Raw genomic sequence first — 19,572 nt, forward strand, 5'->3', positions numbered from 1 at the left:
ATATATATATATATATATATATATATATATATATAGTTAGTTCTGGTCCTCAAATATGATTGGACGAGAGATGTTCCATGAATACTTTTGGTCTCACACCATCAGCACTCAAACACTTCACTTTGTGTGTCACTCTGCTTGTGTTCGTGCTATTTTAAACTAAAGTGTAAGAGCAGTGCATATGCATTAAGAGCTATATGTGTCTCTTTACATTGAATTTTTTGACATTACATATGTTATACAGCAGGTGGCGGAAAAATATTTTTTTTTGTGTGTAATATAAGCCAGGTGATGTGAAGTCAGTCAGCCTCAGTCAGGGTTTTTATTCATCAGCAGCACTACATGATTGCTCGTATTACTACTGCAATACTAAAGCTAGGAAATAGCTTTAAACGGCTTTAAGCTAACAACTTCAGCATTAAGGCTCATCACAGCTGAGAGACACAACAGACTGATAAATTACACAAACTCAAGGTGCTTACCTCTTACCGGAGTTTCCACATTGGAGAGGACATACTGTTCAAGCAGAGGAGATTAAGGTTTCTATAGTGAATGACTCTATTGCACAAGCTACCACGAAATAGGGAGGACGGCTATTTTTTCACTGAGAAAATAGGATGAATTTGACCAAAATTACATTATCTTCAGAAAGCTGGCTAACAAACTAAAGCATCTTTGCTTGGGAGTGGGAGTTTCTCTAGAATGCACATTTGTTAGTGCAAAATGTAAAATTAGTACAAAAAAGCAAAAGAAGCAAAATAATAATAATATAATAATAATATTAATATATATATATATATATATATATATATATATATATATATATATATATATATATATATATATATATCATTGTTCTCAGATTTCATTGCTGACTTGAAATATGGTATTGAAATGTAATCTTGACAAACAGATTTCATTCATTCAAAATGTTTTTTAGATTTCATTCTTGTCTCATTCATGTTGGTAGGAGCTGTACTTGCAGCCTATTGTATAGAAAGAAGCAAAAACTGCCTGGGGCATTGCCAAGATGACCACTGAGTAAACTGACTTGCCTTTAAGGTGCACTCAGTAAAATATGTGCCAATGTTTCACTGACATCTAGCAGCATAGTTGCAACATCGTGTAAAAACAGAAGTTCTCAATTACTGAAAATGTGCTATATTCGCAGTCAGCCATGATTCATTTATTCCGCAACTGAAAGTGTTTCATTACAAGGGATTATTGAGATAAAGTGAGTCCGCTGGTCATGTGATCTTATAATGGCAGTGTTCATGAATATGTACAATCATTTTAAAATCATTTTTCAAAAAATACTATTCTACTCTTATTAAGATAATAATATTGTACTCCACTGCAGTACAACATGAATGTTCTCCAGAATAGTTAATATATAGGCTACAATTGTTTTTTTTTTTTTTTATATAATTTTATCTGAAAATTACTGAGTGCCCCTTATAAGGGACTTTTGAGTCAAAATTACAAGAGCTGTAATCTGTTATTAATGCCATGCTGATTTGCAAATGAAGTAGGCTATCACTTGTTCGATTTTAGACATTTTATTTATTCTCAGAACCATGGAGATTAATTCAATATAAATTAATGTGAACCATGTTGAACTGACTCATGCTGATATATGTTCCTTTCCCTTATCTTTTGCTGTGCCTTCCATAACAATAAAAGACTACATGAGACAGACAAGACAAGAGACAGAGAGAGAGTTTCTGGGCTGACCGTATATAGTACCCCTCTGACACAAGGGTTCTCAGAGGACTCCACTGCATAATCTTAAAGCTTGTTTAGAGAACACAGGCAATCTTTGTCTCCTGGGCTTGCCTGCAATAACGATGTTGAAAGACGATCCGTGTGTTGGTGAGGGTGGACATGTTTTCACTTTTAGCCAGGGCATTCACTGTATCACACAAAGCTTGCTTTATGGCTCTATCTGGCCATTAATTACAATGCAGGTGGAGACAAAGACAAATTTGACATGCCTGCTGAAGAGCCCTAAATAGAGGGTTATTTTAATGGGTCAACTCAGGTGAATTTTCTTTCTAATGATTTATTGTTTAAAGAATAATTCACCCTAAAATAAAATTTCTGTCATTATTTTCTCACCCACATGTAGTTTAAAACCCATATGACTTTCTTTCTTATGCAGAACACAAAAGGATATTTTTTAATTAATATTGTAGTCTTTTGAATACAATGGAAGTGGATAGTGACTAAATTTCATACCCAAAAGTATCATAAAAGTAGTTTGACTTCGTCATATTCCAAGTCTTCTTATGGCATACGATAGGCGTCCGTTCAGCATTCATGAGGAAAGTTGGGCCACGTTGGCTTGTGTGTTCAAGTGAGAATAGATCATATCACTTCGGAAAATATGGACTTAACCACTGGAGTCATATGGAACATTTTTAAGCTGCATTTTTGTGCTTTTTGCTGTTTCAATGATCTGGGCACTGTCCACTTGAATTGTGAGGACCTACAGACCTGAGATATTCTAAAAATAATTTTTGTTTAGAATAAGACAGTCAAACACATCTGGGATGGCATGAGTGAGTAATGAGGGTCAGTAAATGATTAAAGGATTTTCATTTTTGGCTGAACTATCCCTTTAAGGACACATACGTTCCTTTGAGGACATCACAAGTGACCTAAATATACAGTAAATACCTATTAATTCTTCAAATAAAAGAACATTTAGGATGCAAAATTAGGAAACTGTGCTTTTCTAGGTCACTAATCAAATAAACTAATTTGTGACATTGACCATATTAACTTCATACAAAGGTCTGCTTTCATTGTTTCCATTGAAGCCCACAAGATTCTTTTTGGAACATTCTCAAATCATGCTGTGATAACATGAATCGATTACCTGCTGCCATTACATAATTAAAAAGTAGTACACATGATTGCTCTAACGGTAAAGAAAGATACAGTATAATGAGGGTAAACCTTTCAGGTTATGAAAGTTTAGTTTCTGTACACCATATGCCTGAATTCAAAGGCAGTGAGGAATGAGTTTCAGGGGTCAGTAGGTACAATGAGTTAATGAGGTCATAGTGAGTTAAGATTGATGGTACTGAGTGAATGAACAGTGTTTGATGCTGACTCGGGACTAAGCTGTTCCTCTGCCAGATGTGTTTGTAATCTGATGGTTTGGGCGTTGCTCCATGAGCAGTGTGGGGTTTGTAGCCTGCTGTGTAGTATCTCTTGGACACAGCTGGCCATCTTGAACGTTCTGTTAATTTATAGTAATCCATGTTGGTTAAGGCATCAGAAAAATTGCTAAAGATTAAAGGTATAAGAATGTGTAATTATACAAATTTGAGAGTTGGAATGAACTTAACAGCTAATAACTATGCCATGGCAGGATAATATATTTGAATGTAATGATATTTGAGAGCATAATTGCGTACAATCAATCTTCCAAGCACCTGCTGATAAATTATGATAACTATGTTGTTAGTTAAGAATGCTTTAACTTCGTTTTATATGTTAGTTTTTAAATGTGCTAAGCAGCTTTCTTGTGTGTGTGTGTGTGTGTGTGTGTGTGTGTGTGTGTGGGTATGTGTTTATGCGGTTTACGAGGACAATTTTTTAGGTTACACACTGGTAATTACAAGGGTATTATGTTATAAATGTGGTTTATGAGGACATTTCTAGTGTCTCCATAATTTAAATAGCTTAAAAAAACATATTAAACGATGTTTTATTGTAAATGTAAAAATGCAGATTTTGTGAGGGTTAGGTTTAGGGGATAGAATTTAGAGTTTGTACGGTATAAAAATCATTATGTCTATGGAAATTCCTCATAATGATAGGTAGACCAACGTGTGTGTGTGTTTGCACTGCATGTACAGTAGAGTTGGAGGGAGAATTGTCCCCAAAAGTGAGCTATATCCCCCATTTGAAGACATATGAGGATGTCTTAATTTGAAAAATAATGTAATAAACCAAGCAAATACTGATTTTTTTTTTCTTTTAGTGATAGTGTTAGGGTGTTGGGTTAGGCTTAATCTGCAGCAATTATAGCTCTATATGAAAACAATAGAAGTTTTTGGATTATGTTTGCGTGTGTGTGGAGAGCTAGGAGATTTGTTCGGTTAGTGTAAATGGGGTGTGGATTTTCTTGCAGCCTGCCGAGGTGAGCTTGTGTTTGCATGTGTGTGTCTCAGTCTGTCTCTGTGTGACTGCTGCTTGGTCATGGCTGTGCTCTCTGCTGAAGTCCTTCGCTGGCATGTGAGTACTCTTCTTCCTTGGCTTTCTTTCATTTGTCATAGTTTGGGGTTTTGCATATTCATGTTGGATATGTTATGCTTTGCATCCCTCAAATTTATGCTTGTCCTTGCTTGCACAAAATATAATTTTATCATTGTCATTAATTGTTACTTAGTTTTACAATTCAGCAATTTTGAAATGGGAATGAGTCATTCAGGCCTTTGGGTGTGTGTGTGTGTGTGTGTGTGTGTGTGTGTGTGTGTGTGTGTGGTGCTGAATTACAGTAGTTGATCTAAGCATGTCAGCATGTATGTTATGGGATGGCCTTCAGCTATACTGTTCAGACAAACTTCCTGCCGCAGACATGAAGATATCTCAAAAAGATGCAGTATGGTGTGCCACAAGACATACATCATGGTTTTCGCACTAACATTCATACATTTCTGTCAATATAGGAGCATCATTACTGCTATTTACAGATATAGAGAGTATAGAGAGTATTCAAGTTCTTTGTGATTTTATCATGTTAAAAACTAGACAGTGACAAATGATTAAATTGGAACACTTGGTGCTTGTTGTTTGTACATGGAAAAGTGAAGTTTAAAGACTTGACCCAGAATATTTGCTTTGTGATATTTTCACAAAATTCCTGCATGTCCCATCTAGTTGGCTGTTCAGTCTTCCTCTGTGGTTACACACTGTGTGATTATACAGCCACCCTGATTGGAGACCTTTTCTTAGATTTGGACATTTTATATACTGTGGAAAGAAAGTCAAAAGGAGTTTTTTTTTTTGTTGCAAACACACATCCACATGTGTGCCCTTCTAAAGGACTGGGATGGTCCTGAACACTTAATATTTCTGTATTTTGTAGTCTAATCCATTCATCTCCAACAGCCGATCACTTTAGACCTGGAACACCACAGGTGTGAAAAACTTCTCAAAGTGAAATAAAATCATTACAATTTTATGAATAAAAAAATGATAAAAAAAACGTTTTGTGAATGACCAGTGTAACGCTGATCTGTGTCTCATTCCACAGGTCCGTATTGAGGAACTGGAGGAAGAATTGGAGGCCGAGAGAGGCTTACGGGCTAAGGTACAACACAGAATGCCAGCTCAACTTAAAGGGATAGTTCAATCAAAAATGAAAATTCCTTCATCATTTAATCAACCTAGTTCCATGTTCACTATTCATTTTGACTACATCTTTTTTCTTCTTTCCATACAATAAGAGTGAATGGTAAATGAGGCTAAAGTTCTACTAACATCTCTTTTGTGTTCCACTGAGGAAATAAATGATGACAGTATTTTCATTTTTGGGTTAACTATCTTTTTAATCACAATCCTGTGATTTTGAATGGCCCTTAAAGGAATAATTCACCCAAATGTGTATGACGTTCTTTCTTCAGCAGAACACATTTTTAAAATAATTTCTCAGCTCTTTTGGTCCATACAATGACAATGGGTGCCAAAATGTTTATGCTCCAAAAATCACATAGGTCAGCATTAAAAGTAATCCATGTGACACCAGTGGTTAAATCTATATCTTCAGAAGCGATTTGATAGGTGTGGGGGAGAAGCAGATGTATATTTTAATCAATCTTTACCATAAATTGTCCTCCTGCTCAGTCAATCTCCACTTTAACTTTCACTTTCACATTATTTTTATGTTTTTGGTGATTTACATTCTTCATGTATGCACCCATACTAATTAGGGAGAAGAATTTCTACAAAAATTTACGTATATATTGTGTGTTTCATATCACTTCTGAAGACATGGATTTAACCACTGGAGTCATATGGATTACTTTTATGCTGCCTTTATGTACTTTTTGGAATATCAAGATGTTGGCACCCGTTCACTTGCATTGTATGAACCAACAGAGCTGAGACATTCTTCTAAAAATCTTCATTTGTGTTCTGGAGAAGAAAGAAAGTCAAACACATCTGGGATTGCATGAGGGTGAGTAAATGATGAGAGAATTTTAATTTTTGGTTGAACTACTCCTTTAATTTGACTTTTTTGTTTGTTTGTTTTTAGCCCAGCATCTCCTAAATGCACAAGCTCAGATCTTTTTCCAAAGATAATTTCCAAACAGAATGTCACCCATTATCTTATCTAGGACTTTTTGATGGATGAGGTATTTGTGGCATTTTTAAAAGTACCTGAATGTACCTGCAAACAATTAGAGGCTAATTTCAACCTTCAGCATCTCTCATCTACGCATATTCTGTGAGTTAGTAACTAACTACCAAAAATTAGTGGTGCTTTTAATGCAATTCAATTCATCAATTACATGACAGTGGTCAAGCTGTCTTCAAAGTAGAGTAGCTTTTCAAGGAACAAGTTATTTCCAACATGTAGCAGTGTGGTAAAATGCTACATCTCTGTCTTAACTTTGTTGCGCCTGCAGCGAGTCAAGCAAATGATTATAAGATTCATTCTATTAAATTTATTAGATTGCATGGTTCTTGTAAAGGAACTGATAAAAAACAAAGATTAATACATTTGATTCCATGCATTGCATTTTAGGGCTTATTTTTATAGCAAAAATGCATTGAATTTCTTTAATGAAGTTAACTACTTTTTTTGCATGTGTCTTGTAGTGTAGCTTACTACTATTTCAAAAGGGTAGTTTGACTGTATTTAGCTACTTTACATGGCAAGAGACAGTTTCTAAATATCCTCCCATATACTGCCATTCATGCACAATAATTTGAGTGGGATATGACATGTATCATAGTATTAAATTCTTGACCTCACAATGAAAATGAATTAATTGTGACTGATGACAGCCATCTGGTCTGATATGGTAATATGGCTGTGTAGCAAACACTCCTAATCCTGAACAGACCTGAAGGGTATCAGGTATCAGGTGGAAGGCAGATCATGTGAGGGGCTGTGTGGAATGAGTCTGGCAGTGGTTTGGGTTGTGTTAGCTCTAAGGGGCAGAAAGCGCAGAAGCAGACACCCTGTGGGGGTATAGGAAGAGGGAGCAGCGACTACTCCTCCGGTTAAGCCCAAATCATCTGCACCTGAAATAATACAGCCAGGGTGTTTCAAATCAGCAGAGGGGGCAACGCTTATCAGAGCCTCCTCATGTCAGTCAAACTGTCCCTCAGAGACACCAAATTCCTATAAAAAACTGCAGTTAAGCAGGATGTCACAATATGACAGCAGTCTTATGGATACAGGGGATTGGGGAAATCTCTAATAATAAATTATTCTTGCTGATAGCATTGTTTATTTTCACATGCTGTCTCAATGATGTGATTATGCAATAATCAGGTGAAGGCCATCTGGTATGATATGGCCGTGACATCATCTTAAACGCAACACAAAACAATAAACAATAACACGACTGCTAGCTGTTAGCAGGGCCGGCCCAAGCCTTTATGGGGCCCTAAGCCGTTTTTGATTTGGGGGCCCCTCGGTGCCGCCAGTATGATTGAATATTGTCAATGCTTGATTAATCGCACACTATAAATCTAACACACCCCTTATCAATTGTATTAGTTGTAGCTGTGTTGCTTACAACATTCCAATTTTACCCTTCTATGGTTTTAATTGTAACAGTAGCACACCTATATTTACCCAATCTTGTTATCCCTCTGTTACCAGTTTTGTGGACTTCCTAGAGAACAATTTGCAGCAGAAGCTGTAGACTGCATCATTTATTTTTGAATATGTGAGCAGCTCCACTTACATTATTTCCCCATTAATTTATTTTCTGTAGGTGTAGTGGAAGCTTCGGCCATCAGGTTTTTCAGGGAATGTGAAGTTTTCCTATATAGGCAGTGGCACTCTGCTTACCAGATCAGTCCTTTCTGAGTCAGACAGGATAGATGACCACTCAGCTGGGTCAACTGAAGGAGCTGCTGATCCATGGTGTAGGCTGGAATTTGCTAAGGGGGCAGATGTGACATCGATCCCAATGACCACAGAAGTAGAAGGACCTATAAGGAAATTACATTAATAATTATAATTAGAAAAATGTATCTCAGGATATTCTACAGTAACTGAGCAAATACAAAAGCTGCTGTGCTATTAACTTGCCACATCCGCTGAGGTTGATACAGACATGGAAGTAACAGCAGGATCAGTGGATGTACGTGTTGGGAAGTGCTCCTCGCCTGCAGAGGATGGACCTGATGAAAGATGAAAATAATAATAATAAAAGCTAGGCATGTTTGATGTCATATTAGAAGGTAATGCAACTGTATGTTAAAAACAAAGGCATGGTTTTAATATGGTTTATTAATGATCTGGAATTGTTGAAAAATCATCATCAGCTGTAGCACTGGCACTTGAGGCAGGTGGGGCACAACCAACGTTGGTTGTGCCCCACCTCCAAAATATTTCAACAGTGCTCCTAGGGAAGTTTCATAAAAGTACATATTTGACAGAATATTTGACAAAATATGTTATTTTCTCAACACAAATTATTATACACAGCAGCAGCAAGACATCTGTACACCTAAAACAACAACTCTTAATCTATAACTAGCTAATTGAGGCATAATGATATTGGAATATAATAGCAAAGACCCCAAAATGGTAGACTAATGTAAATAATGTTAAGTTGTTATCAGTACAAAGTTTATGGAACAGAAGCTTATTTTATTAAAAAAAATATATACACAGGAAAGTTATTTTTATACAGAAGACAAAAACTTTCATCTAAAACTAGCGAAGTAATATGTTGTACTATAATATATTAAGATGTCAAGGCTATTTACGGATGATTAATCAAACTTTCCTAAAAAAGAAGATATGCTACATAGGCTATGTTAACTAACTAGCCAGCTAATGTTAGCTCTTAACAGCCTAGCTACTTAACATACCTTTATCATGCTGTTTATCTCTTCCTCTGTTTTCTTCTTTTTCCTTTTCTTTGCACCAGAGGATATGTCCTTTTTTGCTGTCTGAATGTGCTTGCATCCTGCAGCCCGTTAACATAATATTGCGTTTAATATTGCGTTTTTGTATAATTACCATTGTCCATTGACTGTATTAATCACACACACAAAAAAATATCAAGCTGTCATTTCATGTGCTCTTGGGGGCCCCCTGGTGGCCACCGGGGCCCTAAGCAGCCGCTTAGTTCGCTTATGCCTTGGGCCGGCTCTGGCTGTTAGCTACTAGCTCATTGTGCTGCATAAAGCAGTTGTTGCATGGTGATTTTAAACAAGTATAACAGATGAATTGGCCTGGTTGTTTTAGAAGCAAGCTTTCCAGTAGCTGGTAAACTAAATAAACTGAAGCTTTAAAACAGTGTTTAGAGTTAACATAAAAAAATGTACCATCCTCCATCGTGGACTCCAGCTGTGGCTGAGTCCAGGGCACTCACCATCCCATTACTCACAGTCTAGATAGCGTCCACTTGGTCAAACCACTTCCACTTTAACTTTTTTAACTTTTCACTACACTGTTGGTAGGTCCGGTGGTAGCCGTGTCTCAGCTGTGACCTGACTGTCTTCCTGAAAGACTTTTTCGATTTGTTCGTCGCTAACGAGAGGAACGTCTGCACCTCGTTTATTGACCGTGGTTTTGTACACAGTCATATCTTTTAACAATTTGAAAGTTGCGTGCACAAATGATATTTCTATCGCTGTAGCTAAATTTCAAACTAGCGGGTTGATGTCCCGTGTCGAAAATCCAGTGTCGCTGGTAGTGACGATTCTCTCTAACCAATCAGGGATCTGCAGGGTTTGGATGTCACATTTAGTATTGGCTTGGCTCACTTGGAACCTCGACCGAGGTGGTACTAAAAAAAGTACCAGGTACCAGGTTCTATCCACAGTGGAAAACCCCAAAAAGCCAGCAGAGTCGATTCGTACCCTGCATAGGAAAAGCTTCAAATATCTCTGATGCTGAGCTAGAGGGAAATTAATTCACATTTAATTTAATGTAAACATGTCTGATGGGGGGATGGCACTTGTTAGCAACTTTGCCGAATGTGGTTGATTTCAGAGGACAGTAACTTTCAGACGCAACATTTCAATTTCCTAGGCTATTATGTTTTTTTTTTTTATTAGGACTCATTTACATAAAAACTACAGTATGCCTGTTATTAATTTTTATTCATTCAATTAATAAATTTTTATTTGCCTAGGAAGGTGGTGCCTGTGCATGACCTAAAATAAAAGCATTGTACCTGATAAAGAGGCTTAAAGTCTTTGCGAAGCACATCCTTTGATGTCATGATGGCTTAAGTCCAGCACTTATAGGTACTTGTGTTGCAAGCTACCGGAGATATCTTTTAAAAGGTGACATTATTGAGCACTGTGATCTTTCTGTTGCTGTAAGCTATAAAATGCCTAACAAAACCAGTGCAGGAACATTGGCTTACAGAGTGACATGCCCCTTGGCTACATACATGAAGATCCTGATGGAGCTGTGTCTTTCCTAATCCACTGCAGAGTGTGAGTCAAGCACCGACATGCATACCTTTATCTCTCTGTCCCTGCGCCTGCCCCCCTCCAGAGGATCTTATACATCCTAGCTCCAGATAGATATTGCATTGTTCTTTCTCATCTCTTTCACAGATAGCATCAGACATCTAGAGAAACTGACTGCATTATATTCCAGAGGTCTTCACAAAGGAATTTGAGCCCCACTCACGCAAACATGCAAGCCAAAATTACACATGCTCCCTGACACATATATTGCCATTAGGCCAAACAGATTTACTAAGTAGTACTTAGTATCTACTTAGTGTTTCCCTTTAGTTGAAATTGAAAATGTTGGTCAATTTCCTTTAACCAATTAAACCAATTTAACCAATTTTTAGCTTAGCAAAGTGGTTCTCAAACTTTTTTTCAGCCAGATCTAATGAAAATGACATGACTGTGACCCATCTCCCAAGAAGATGACGTTTTTAAGGTTACATTTACATTTATGCATTTGGCAGATGCTTTTATTCAAAGCGACTTACAGTGCACTTATTACAGGGACAATTCCCCCAGAGCAACCTGGAGTTAATTGCCTTGGTCAAGGACACAATGGTGGTGGCCATGGGGATCGAACCAGTGACCTTCTGATTAACAGTTATGTGCTGTAGCCCACTACACCACCACCACTCCAGTTTAATAGAAACCTAACCAATAGTGTCATAAAAAAACAAATGTGACATGAAAGAGCATTAACCTTAAAAACCTCATCTTCTCACAGGGTCCTCACAGTCTTATTATTGGTATACTACCTTCATTTTTTAAGAAATATAATACAGCAATAGACTTCCAGCCTTAAAGCAAATTACAAGGACAAATCAGAGTGCACACAAATGCAAGGATGTAGTGGAGAGAAATAATATCAAGGAAAAATAGGAGGATGGCTTGGAAGGAAATATAATAGATGGGGATATCAATAAGATATAAGATTAAGAACCTGATGATGATTATTTCTCTTGGGCTTTTTTGATTAATTGGATAAATAGATAAATAAAAATAAATCTGTTCTGTGACAGATGAGTTTGGCTCATATACAACAAAATCCACATCAAAATAGTTTGATGACAGATGGATGGATGGATGCCATGAAAGTAATGCCATGTCAGCACCAACGGTCATTTTCATGGCAAAAAAAGAGTAGTTTAAAGTGTAATTACAAAAAACAACAAAGTATCACAGCACTGTAAAAGATGTAAATAAAAGAGATGTAAGACGAGAGGTGAAGACAGCATCTCTCAGCGACACTGAATTTTCAACATGGGAAACAGCAGCACGCGTCCTGCAAAACACAGTATCCAACCAGTGCCGCAAACAGTACCATCAGCTAATATTGGCTGTGATGGTGCTTTACAATTCAGGTCCAGTATTTCACAAACCAAAACTCATATTTTATTGGTCAGGGCATTGCATCGCTGAACGAGGGAAAACCTTGAACGTTGCAATGTCGCTGTGCGAATGTTCGATCCGGGTGTAAATAGCTACATAGGAATCCATTGTTCCTATTCTAAACCATCATCATGGTGAAAATTTGCATTGGTTGTGAACAGACCTTTAATCTTCTGCTTTAATTGTAATTTGAGCAAATGTGCATACATTTCGTTGTTGTTGTTTTTAATCAGCCTATTATCTTGTGGATCACTTTAAAAACTTTTTAATATCAGTGGATTGTGCTAGTGAATGCTAGCAGTGTCCATCACTTGTAGGATATGAACAACATTTAGGCTCCAAGTTGGCTAGCTGAAACCAGCATAATCGTTTTTATTTCACTTTAGTGCACTCAATAACCCAAAGAGCATCCGGGTCATGGCACCAGCTACTGTTCTAGCCTATAACTTCTCTCACTATTTTACCTTAACAAATAGTGTCCCTTTTAGCTAATGAACCATTTTTATGTAATATGTTTATTTTAATTCCAGTCATTTGACATGGCACAGTATGCAAATATATCGCAACCAGCTGTAAAATTAGGGGAAAAAAAAAAAACTTTTTTCGTTCAAGATATGCTTTCGTGTGTAGCAGTACAAACATTTTTCTTGTTTATTTTACTAACCATCTGTTTGACAGCAGTGAAGTCGGTGAGGAAATGTATTGCTCTTTTTTTAACAACTGGGTTGGCAAACACTGTCCTCATGTGTATAGTTAAAATTGTATTGTTGGTTTATGTTGAATGAGTCAGTTGCTGGCATTGTGGGTCTTGGTGCTCATCATGTCTTACAATGTTAACTTCCATAATATAACGTCAGGTTTTAACATGTGCAAATAGCATAATTTGCTTACTTACAATTTTAAGTGAGTTATACACTTGTAGTACACTTGTAATGTAAAATGTATTTTTTTTAACTGCAACCATGAAATAAAATCTAATTATACTAAGCTGATCATAATATTTGTAAACACTATAGAGGGGCTATTTGTACATAGGTCTATGATAACAAGCTATCCATCCACATAATTTCCTCTGTACTTAAAAGAGGAAAAGCTAATGCTCCTAATGTAACTAATTTAACCCATCAACCTAGACTGTTATGGTTGGTTGTAATCACATCTGTCACCAACTCCACTTTAACTGTACACACATACTCAAGCCCTGACCTGCAAATGGATAATCTCTTTTTCAACTCAATTTATAATGGAACAGTTTTCCTCCAACAGTTTTGTATTTAGATTTAGAATCAAACTATCTATAGTTAAATAAGTATTGACTTGACAGCTAGTGTTACATGGCAACAAAAAATATTTTGTGGCATGTTTGGAAGTAAATGTACCACAAAGTCAAGTTTATTGCCTTTTATAGGTGGAGAAGCAGCGAGCTGAAATGACCCGTGAACTGGATGACCTGACTGACAGACTGGAGGAAGCAGGGGGAGCCACAGCCTCTCAGGTACACAAATGCACTCTCTATCATTCATAATCAGAAAAAAATGGCAAAAATGTTATATTTAGGAGAACAACAGCTTGCCAATGGGTTAGTACCCTCAAAGGTACACTCACTGTATCCTCTACATGTCAATCAGAAATGTATTTGGATCTTATCTGACCCTTAATGGTACATAAAATACCTTAACCTCCTGAGACTCGAGCATGACTGTTGTGTGCAATTTCATTTTGGATTTATAACTAGTACCACCTAAGTAACATGCAAAAAATGTTTTATAAAGATAGAAAAAGCAAATAGTTTTCCTAAAAATGTATTCCAACATATGTGGACAGCGGTACTAAGTTTAAATAATACCAAGCTATAGAAAGTTTTTTTTTCTATCTTTAGAATTTTTTTTCATCAAATTGTTTATTATGTTTCCAGGAGTGTTGGTTATTCATATTTTTGAGATGTTTCAGACATTATATCATAAATGAGCATAATTAATTCAGATTCAAAGTAATAGCCACCATCATCCAATCACTGCCAACCATGTTAAAATAATTATTAATTATGTTGAGTGGTCCAAACGTCATCTGCAGCCTAAAACTGAACTTTTTAGTGGAAGTTTGGATTGAATGCACTTAGCTGCCTAGTAGAGCTGTAGGATGATCCTTTGCTCATATTTAGTAAATGACACAATCCCCAGTGTGCTGTCTGTCTGCACTGGTCTCAGAACAGTTCAAAATGCACATTATTTTCATCCTAACTCCGTATAAAGCCTCTGAAAGCAATTTTTCAGCTTTTGGATAACCCCATTGATTCTCAATGTGAGTTAATATAGAACAAAAAAAAACAAAAAATTTGCTAAAGTACACATTAGTGTACATTGTGTTTAGCAGCATATCGGATGAAACTAAAGACTCTAATCTTTAGAATCAAACATGTTTCAAAACATAATTTGGTTTCTTATCAGATGTGGTTTTGTTTGCCGTTCTCAGTTGTGGTCGGTACCACATTGTTTTGTCATATGACTCACTACGTCAAAAGTTTAACCCTTTACTGACAGCCCAGAGTCTTCTGAACTGATATCAGTCAGTTTAAATGAATTTAAAGTATGCATTGCATATATCTACACTGTAAAACACTGGCAATGGTGGTTGCCAGAAATTCACCGTAATAAATGCGCTAACAACGTTTCAGGCTTTATGGGATGTAATTTTGATGCCTGTATATTTTATGGTGCATTACCGTCATTTATATTATTAAATAATAAACTTGATATATTCACCCATCTGAAACTGTAAAATCTGCTTTTCACTGTATAATGTATTATTACTCAGCGTAGTGTTACAGAAGAAGTTCATCAATAATGGCTCTTCCTGGATCAATGGCCTGTAAACATGTAGAGACAGCGCTCAGTGTCACTCACACAAACACTAAACACCATCCGGGTAACACATGTGAAACAAACATAACTATTCCATATCACTGCCTTTTTAACAATAGAGCGGCTCTTTGGCTCAGTGGTTAGCACTGTCACCTCACAGCAAGAAGGTCCCGGGTTCCAGTCCTGGCTCAACTGGGCCTTTCTGTGAGGAGTTTACACGTTCTACCCATGTTTGTGTGTGTTTCCTCCTGGTGCACTGGTTTCTCCAACAAGTCCAAAAACATGCAGGTTAAGGGAATTGGAGACTCTAAATTGCCCTGCAAAAGTGAGTCCCCCAGCCACTGGGTATAAAACCTTTTGCCAAGTCAAATATGCAGATCACGGATGGTCAGCTGTGATAACCCCAGCTGAAAGAAGAATAGTGTATCTTTAACAATAATTTACCATAAAAAGTAAGTGTACTATCTTGTTAAACATAATATAATTTTTTACCATTAATTACATAGGAAAATCATATTTTTACATCTAAAAAAATATATTAATTTTAACAACAATCTTTAAATATATGATATATATATTTATATATTTATAAGGCATTTTTACAGCCTTTTACCATTAAAATTACAGACATTTTTTACAGTGTAAGCCAAACTACATGTGGACGTGGGGAAAAAGAAAGTCATACACATCTGGGATGGCATGAGGGTGAGTAAATGATGAGAGAACTGAAAGGTGAAAGTTGAACTATTCCTTTTTAAGGGGTAAATAGGGATCAGTGTGTGTACCTTGAAGGGTACTGCCCTATTAACAAGCTGTTGTAATAGTTTTTCTCATTTTTTCTGACAGTGTTGTTTCTTTTGCAAAGTACATTGGCGGTACTATGGCACAGTAATTGTGTCAGATGGTAATACATGATATTATATACCAGTGTGTATATACTCTACTGTATTTTGGAGCATACTAATCATCACTGACACCAGATGCCAACACAGACATGTTGTGAGTCTGTGCTTCGTCCTTTATAACCATTAACAAAACTACACAAGAAAAAAAAAAAGACTGTTAAAAGGTTTATTTTCAGCGAGGATGCACATGGTCTGTGCAGTTTGTTTTATGTAGTGAATTATTGGCTGCTGGGAGCATGAAACCATCAATATTGAAGTGAAATTTAGGAACCAAAATGGTCCATTTTCCTATTCAGTCAAGTTAAGGATTTTGCATATTTCAAGCATATAAAGTTTATAGTAATATTAATACATTTCAGTGTTGGATTTTAAGGACATTTTTGTTTACTCACAGTCTTTAGTTTACTGTACAACAATCTCAAACATCAAACAGATGAAGGTACCTTGTACTGGTACATAGCACAAAACATGGCAATGCAATTATACTTTTTGTTACTTTTTTGTTAGTGTGTTCACAGTGAGAGAGAGACTTATTTAGTTTGTCATCTCTGTCTTTCTCTGTGTAGATGGAGATGAATAAGAAGCGTGAGGCAGAGCTGCAGAGGCTCAGGAGAGAGCTGGAGGAGTCATCAGTCCAAGCAGAAGCGGTGACAGCGGCGCTGAGGAAACGTCACAGTGATGCACTGACGGAACTGGGAGAGCAGTGTGAGGGCCTGCAGAGAACTCGAGCAAAACTGGAGAAAGAGAAGCAGAGCCTCAGGCTAGAGGTGGATGACCTGGCAGCTTCGCTCGACACCCTGCAGAAAGCCAAGGTCTGTTATGCCGAACTTATTAAATCCCTTAGGAGAGTTATTGTATTGTGGACAGTAAGATGGCACTCCTGATGCTGAATTCCTGTAAAAACCTGCTTTGAGGATGGAAATAAAAATGTAAAGTACTTTTATTGGGACTTCCCTTGAAATATTCTTATAACAAATGAACATTTTGTTCTTTGTCACATCTACTTGCAGAAAAAACAGCTTAAACCAGCCTAAATTGCTGGTATGGTTGGGAGGTTGGGAGTTAATACAGAACTATTTTTAATCCAGTTTGCTTATTTGCTCTATGCCAAGGAAATAAATTACTACCATGGAGACCTCATACCTGGAACCTCCATGAATCATGGAAGTAGGATGTTCTGCTTGTTCTGTTTATTGTAATCTCAGCACTATCATTAGGGTTGTGTGACATATGCAGGCAGCACAGATGAACTGCAGGGCCACTGATCAAAGCTAATGTCACATTGTATGATCATGTCATGTGTAACATCAGGCATCTACTGACACGCAGTTGAAGAAACTAGAGGACTTACTCTCTGAGGCCAACTTCAGGAATGAAGACCTGCAGAAAATTCTAAATGAGGTCACTGTAGCAAAGAACAGACTCACAGGTGAGACAAATGAAGCGGACACCTCTCACACTAATACTTGTTACTCTTACTTACAAAAGGTATTATTCATATAGATGCCCCCAAAGCAAACAGACATGGACTAGAAATTCCAATTATTATTTTATGGGCAATTATGGGTCTTTATGCTGGTTTGCTTGAGATATTGTAGTTGGATTTATCCAGCCTAGAGTAAAATGTATTTAAAAATGGTTTGAATTTGGTTCTGCAGCTGAAAATAATGAGCTCACGAGGCAGATGGAAGAGTCGGACAGCAAGGGCAGTCACCTGAGCCGATCAAAAACTCTACTGATGGCCCAACATGAGGAACTCAAGAAACAGTTTGATGAAGAGGTCAAGGTGTGTGGCTAAATAGTCTGATTTATATCAACAGTATATTCATTTTGAACCAGATCTGAGCTGAACAGAGATCACTAAAAGAGGTTGTGGATGTAATAGTTGGGTAACGCTTTACAATAATGTTGTATTTGTTAACATTAGTAAATGAATGAAGTATCATGTACTAACCATGAAAAATATGTTTTCACAGCATTTATTAATCTTTGTTACTGTTCATTTAAAAAAATAAAATAAATATATGTATTAGTATATAGGGGGTTGGTGGTGTATTACTGTGTGTGTTCTTGCACGTGTACTTGCGCGGGTGTTGTGGGTGTGTCTTCTGTTGACACATATCATCCACTCATACGCATTGTGATAGGGTTATCGTGATACAGTTTGATCGTTTGCTTCACTTGCGCTTGGGGGGGCAAAGGAATAATTTATATGGGGCAAAGTTTAATTGTAGGTCATGTTGACTAATGTAGATGACTAATGCTAATGAATACAACCTTATTGTACAGTGTTACCAATAGTTAGTATTAGTATTTGTTGGTGTTTATTCAGCTATGTGCACTTCAAACTTCCAGAGGTTGATTTTTATTAAAACAGATTAAGTTACTAATGTTAAAGTATACAGTAGCCTTTATAAAATAATGTATTTAAAATAAATGTATTCTTAATATTAAAGGTGCACTCAGTAACTTTTGTCTTTGTGTCATCTTAGACTTACACTTACATCTAGTGGCTTGGATGCAGCATCATTTAAAATCAATAGATTTTAGTAACTGATGCCATTGTAGAAATATAATATTCACAATCAACCACCATGACTTTAATCAATGAGTGAAAGTGACAAAAAACAGGGCCTGTTTCCCAATAACGATCGAGCTTAGCTGTTAAGAGCGTTTTCTACAAACAATTTTATGAACGTTATTTTTTAGGCGCGTTTCCCAAAACTGCACTTAACATCAACGTGTGAGGCTGCACTTGAAGTGCTACTTAAGAGAGTTGCTGTCCATGTGACAGTGCTGAAATCTGATCGTATTAATTAACTACATATTTACATATTGTTTTTACAATAATTTTGTGCAGAACAATCTATTTCTTTTACACAATCTGTTTCCATAATCAAGTGTGTGTATTTATAAAATTTAATTTTCACAGATTCCTCTCTGTTAAAAAGCTTACAGGAAAAGTGAAGACAGTGGATACCCTATGTATGATCCTGCTAATTACAAGCATTCATTGAATATTAGGATGTTCAATGTGTTATTGCGGAATGCAAAATAAGGAGACGTTTGGAATATGCACTTTAGGGACATTCACCAATAAAGCAGAGGTGTGCCCTTTACTCCCAAAAATGATAACGGTGACAGAAATGCTGCATGTGTGGTGCTACACAAGCCATTGGGTGTCAGAGTGGAAGAAGAGATGAGGATAAAAGCATCTGCCAAATGAATAAATGTAAATGTAGGATGATGAGCCAATATATATATGGATGATTTTCATGCTCGGTAACAAGTTAATTACTTTTTCTTCTTTCTCTAATATTCATTTGTACAGTTGTCTGCATCAATAAAGCCACTACTTTGTTGTTACCAACTAGTCAAACAAGTTCACACAAATAACTTGATTTGTTTACTATTTAATCTATTCATCCATTTAGACAATCTAATTTATGCATTTCATTATTATGAAACTTGGAAAATGTACTGTAAAATAACATTCAGGAACAAATTTGATTTACAGGTTACCAACATATAAAAATAACAATATAACAACAATTTTCGTTTTCGTTCCTTGGAATGCTTTCAGTCCCTGCTTGTGAGCTGCAATTTTGTCTAATTATGCAAAAAGTGTAAAGTTATTATTTAATCTATTGTTTACATTTAGGATACATAAAATGCTATGAATTGAATGAGAACTATAGCAGAAAAGTGACATGCTATGTTTGTGTGGGATATTGTCA

The 19,572-nt window shown here is 36.5% G+C and overlaps 1 protein-coding gene across 1 annotated transcript in view; it reads left to right on the top strand.

Moving 5' to 3' along the window:
- Positions 1-19,572, top strand: part of LOC127626658 (myosin-16-like) — a 71,778-nt gene that overhangs the window by 38,590 nt on the left and 13,616 nt on the right. Inside the window, exons 8-12 of the mRNA XM_052102638.1 lie at positions 5,270-5,326; positions 13,478-13,564; positions 16,402-16,647; positions 17,147-17,264; positions 17,494-17,621. Coding sequence (XP_051958598.1) covers positions 5,270-5,326; positions 13,478-13,564; positions 16,402-16,647; positions 17,147-17,264; positions 17,494-17,621 — 636 coding nt within the window. The remainder of the gene's footprint in view (positions 1-5,269; positions 5,327-13,477; positions 13,565-16,401; positions 16,648-17,146; positions 17,265-17,493; positions 17,622-19,572) is intronic.

The sequence above is a fragment of the Xyrauchen texanus genome, chromosome 33 (genome assembly GCF_025860055.1).
Source record: "Xyrauchen texanus isolate HMW12.3.18 chromosome 33, RBS_HiC_50CHRs, whole genome shotgun sequence".
Classification (NCBI taxonomy): domain Eukaryota; kingdom Metazoa; phylum Chordata; class Actinopteri; order Cypriniformes; family Catostomidae; genus Xyrauchen; species Xyrauchen texanus.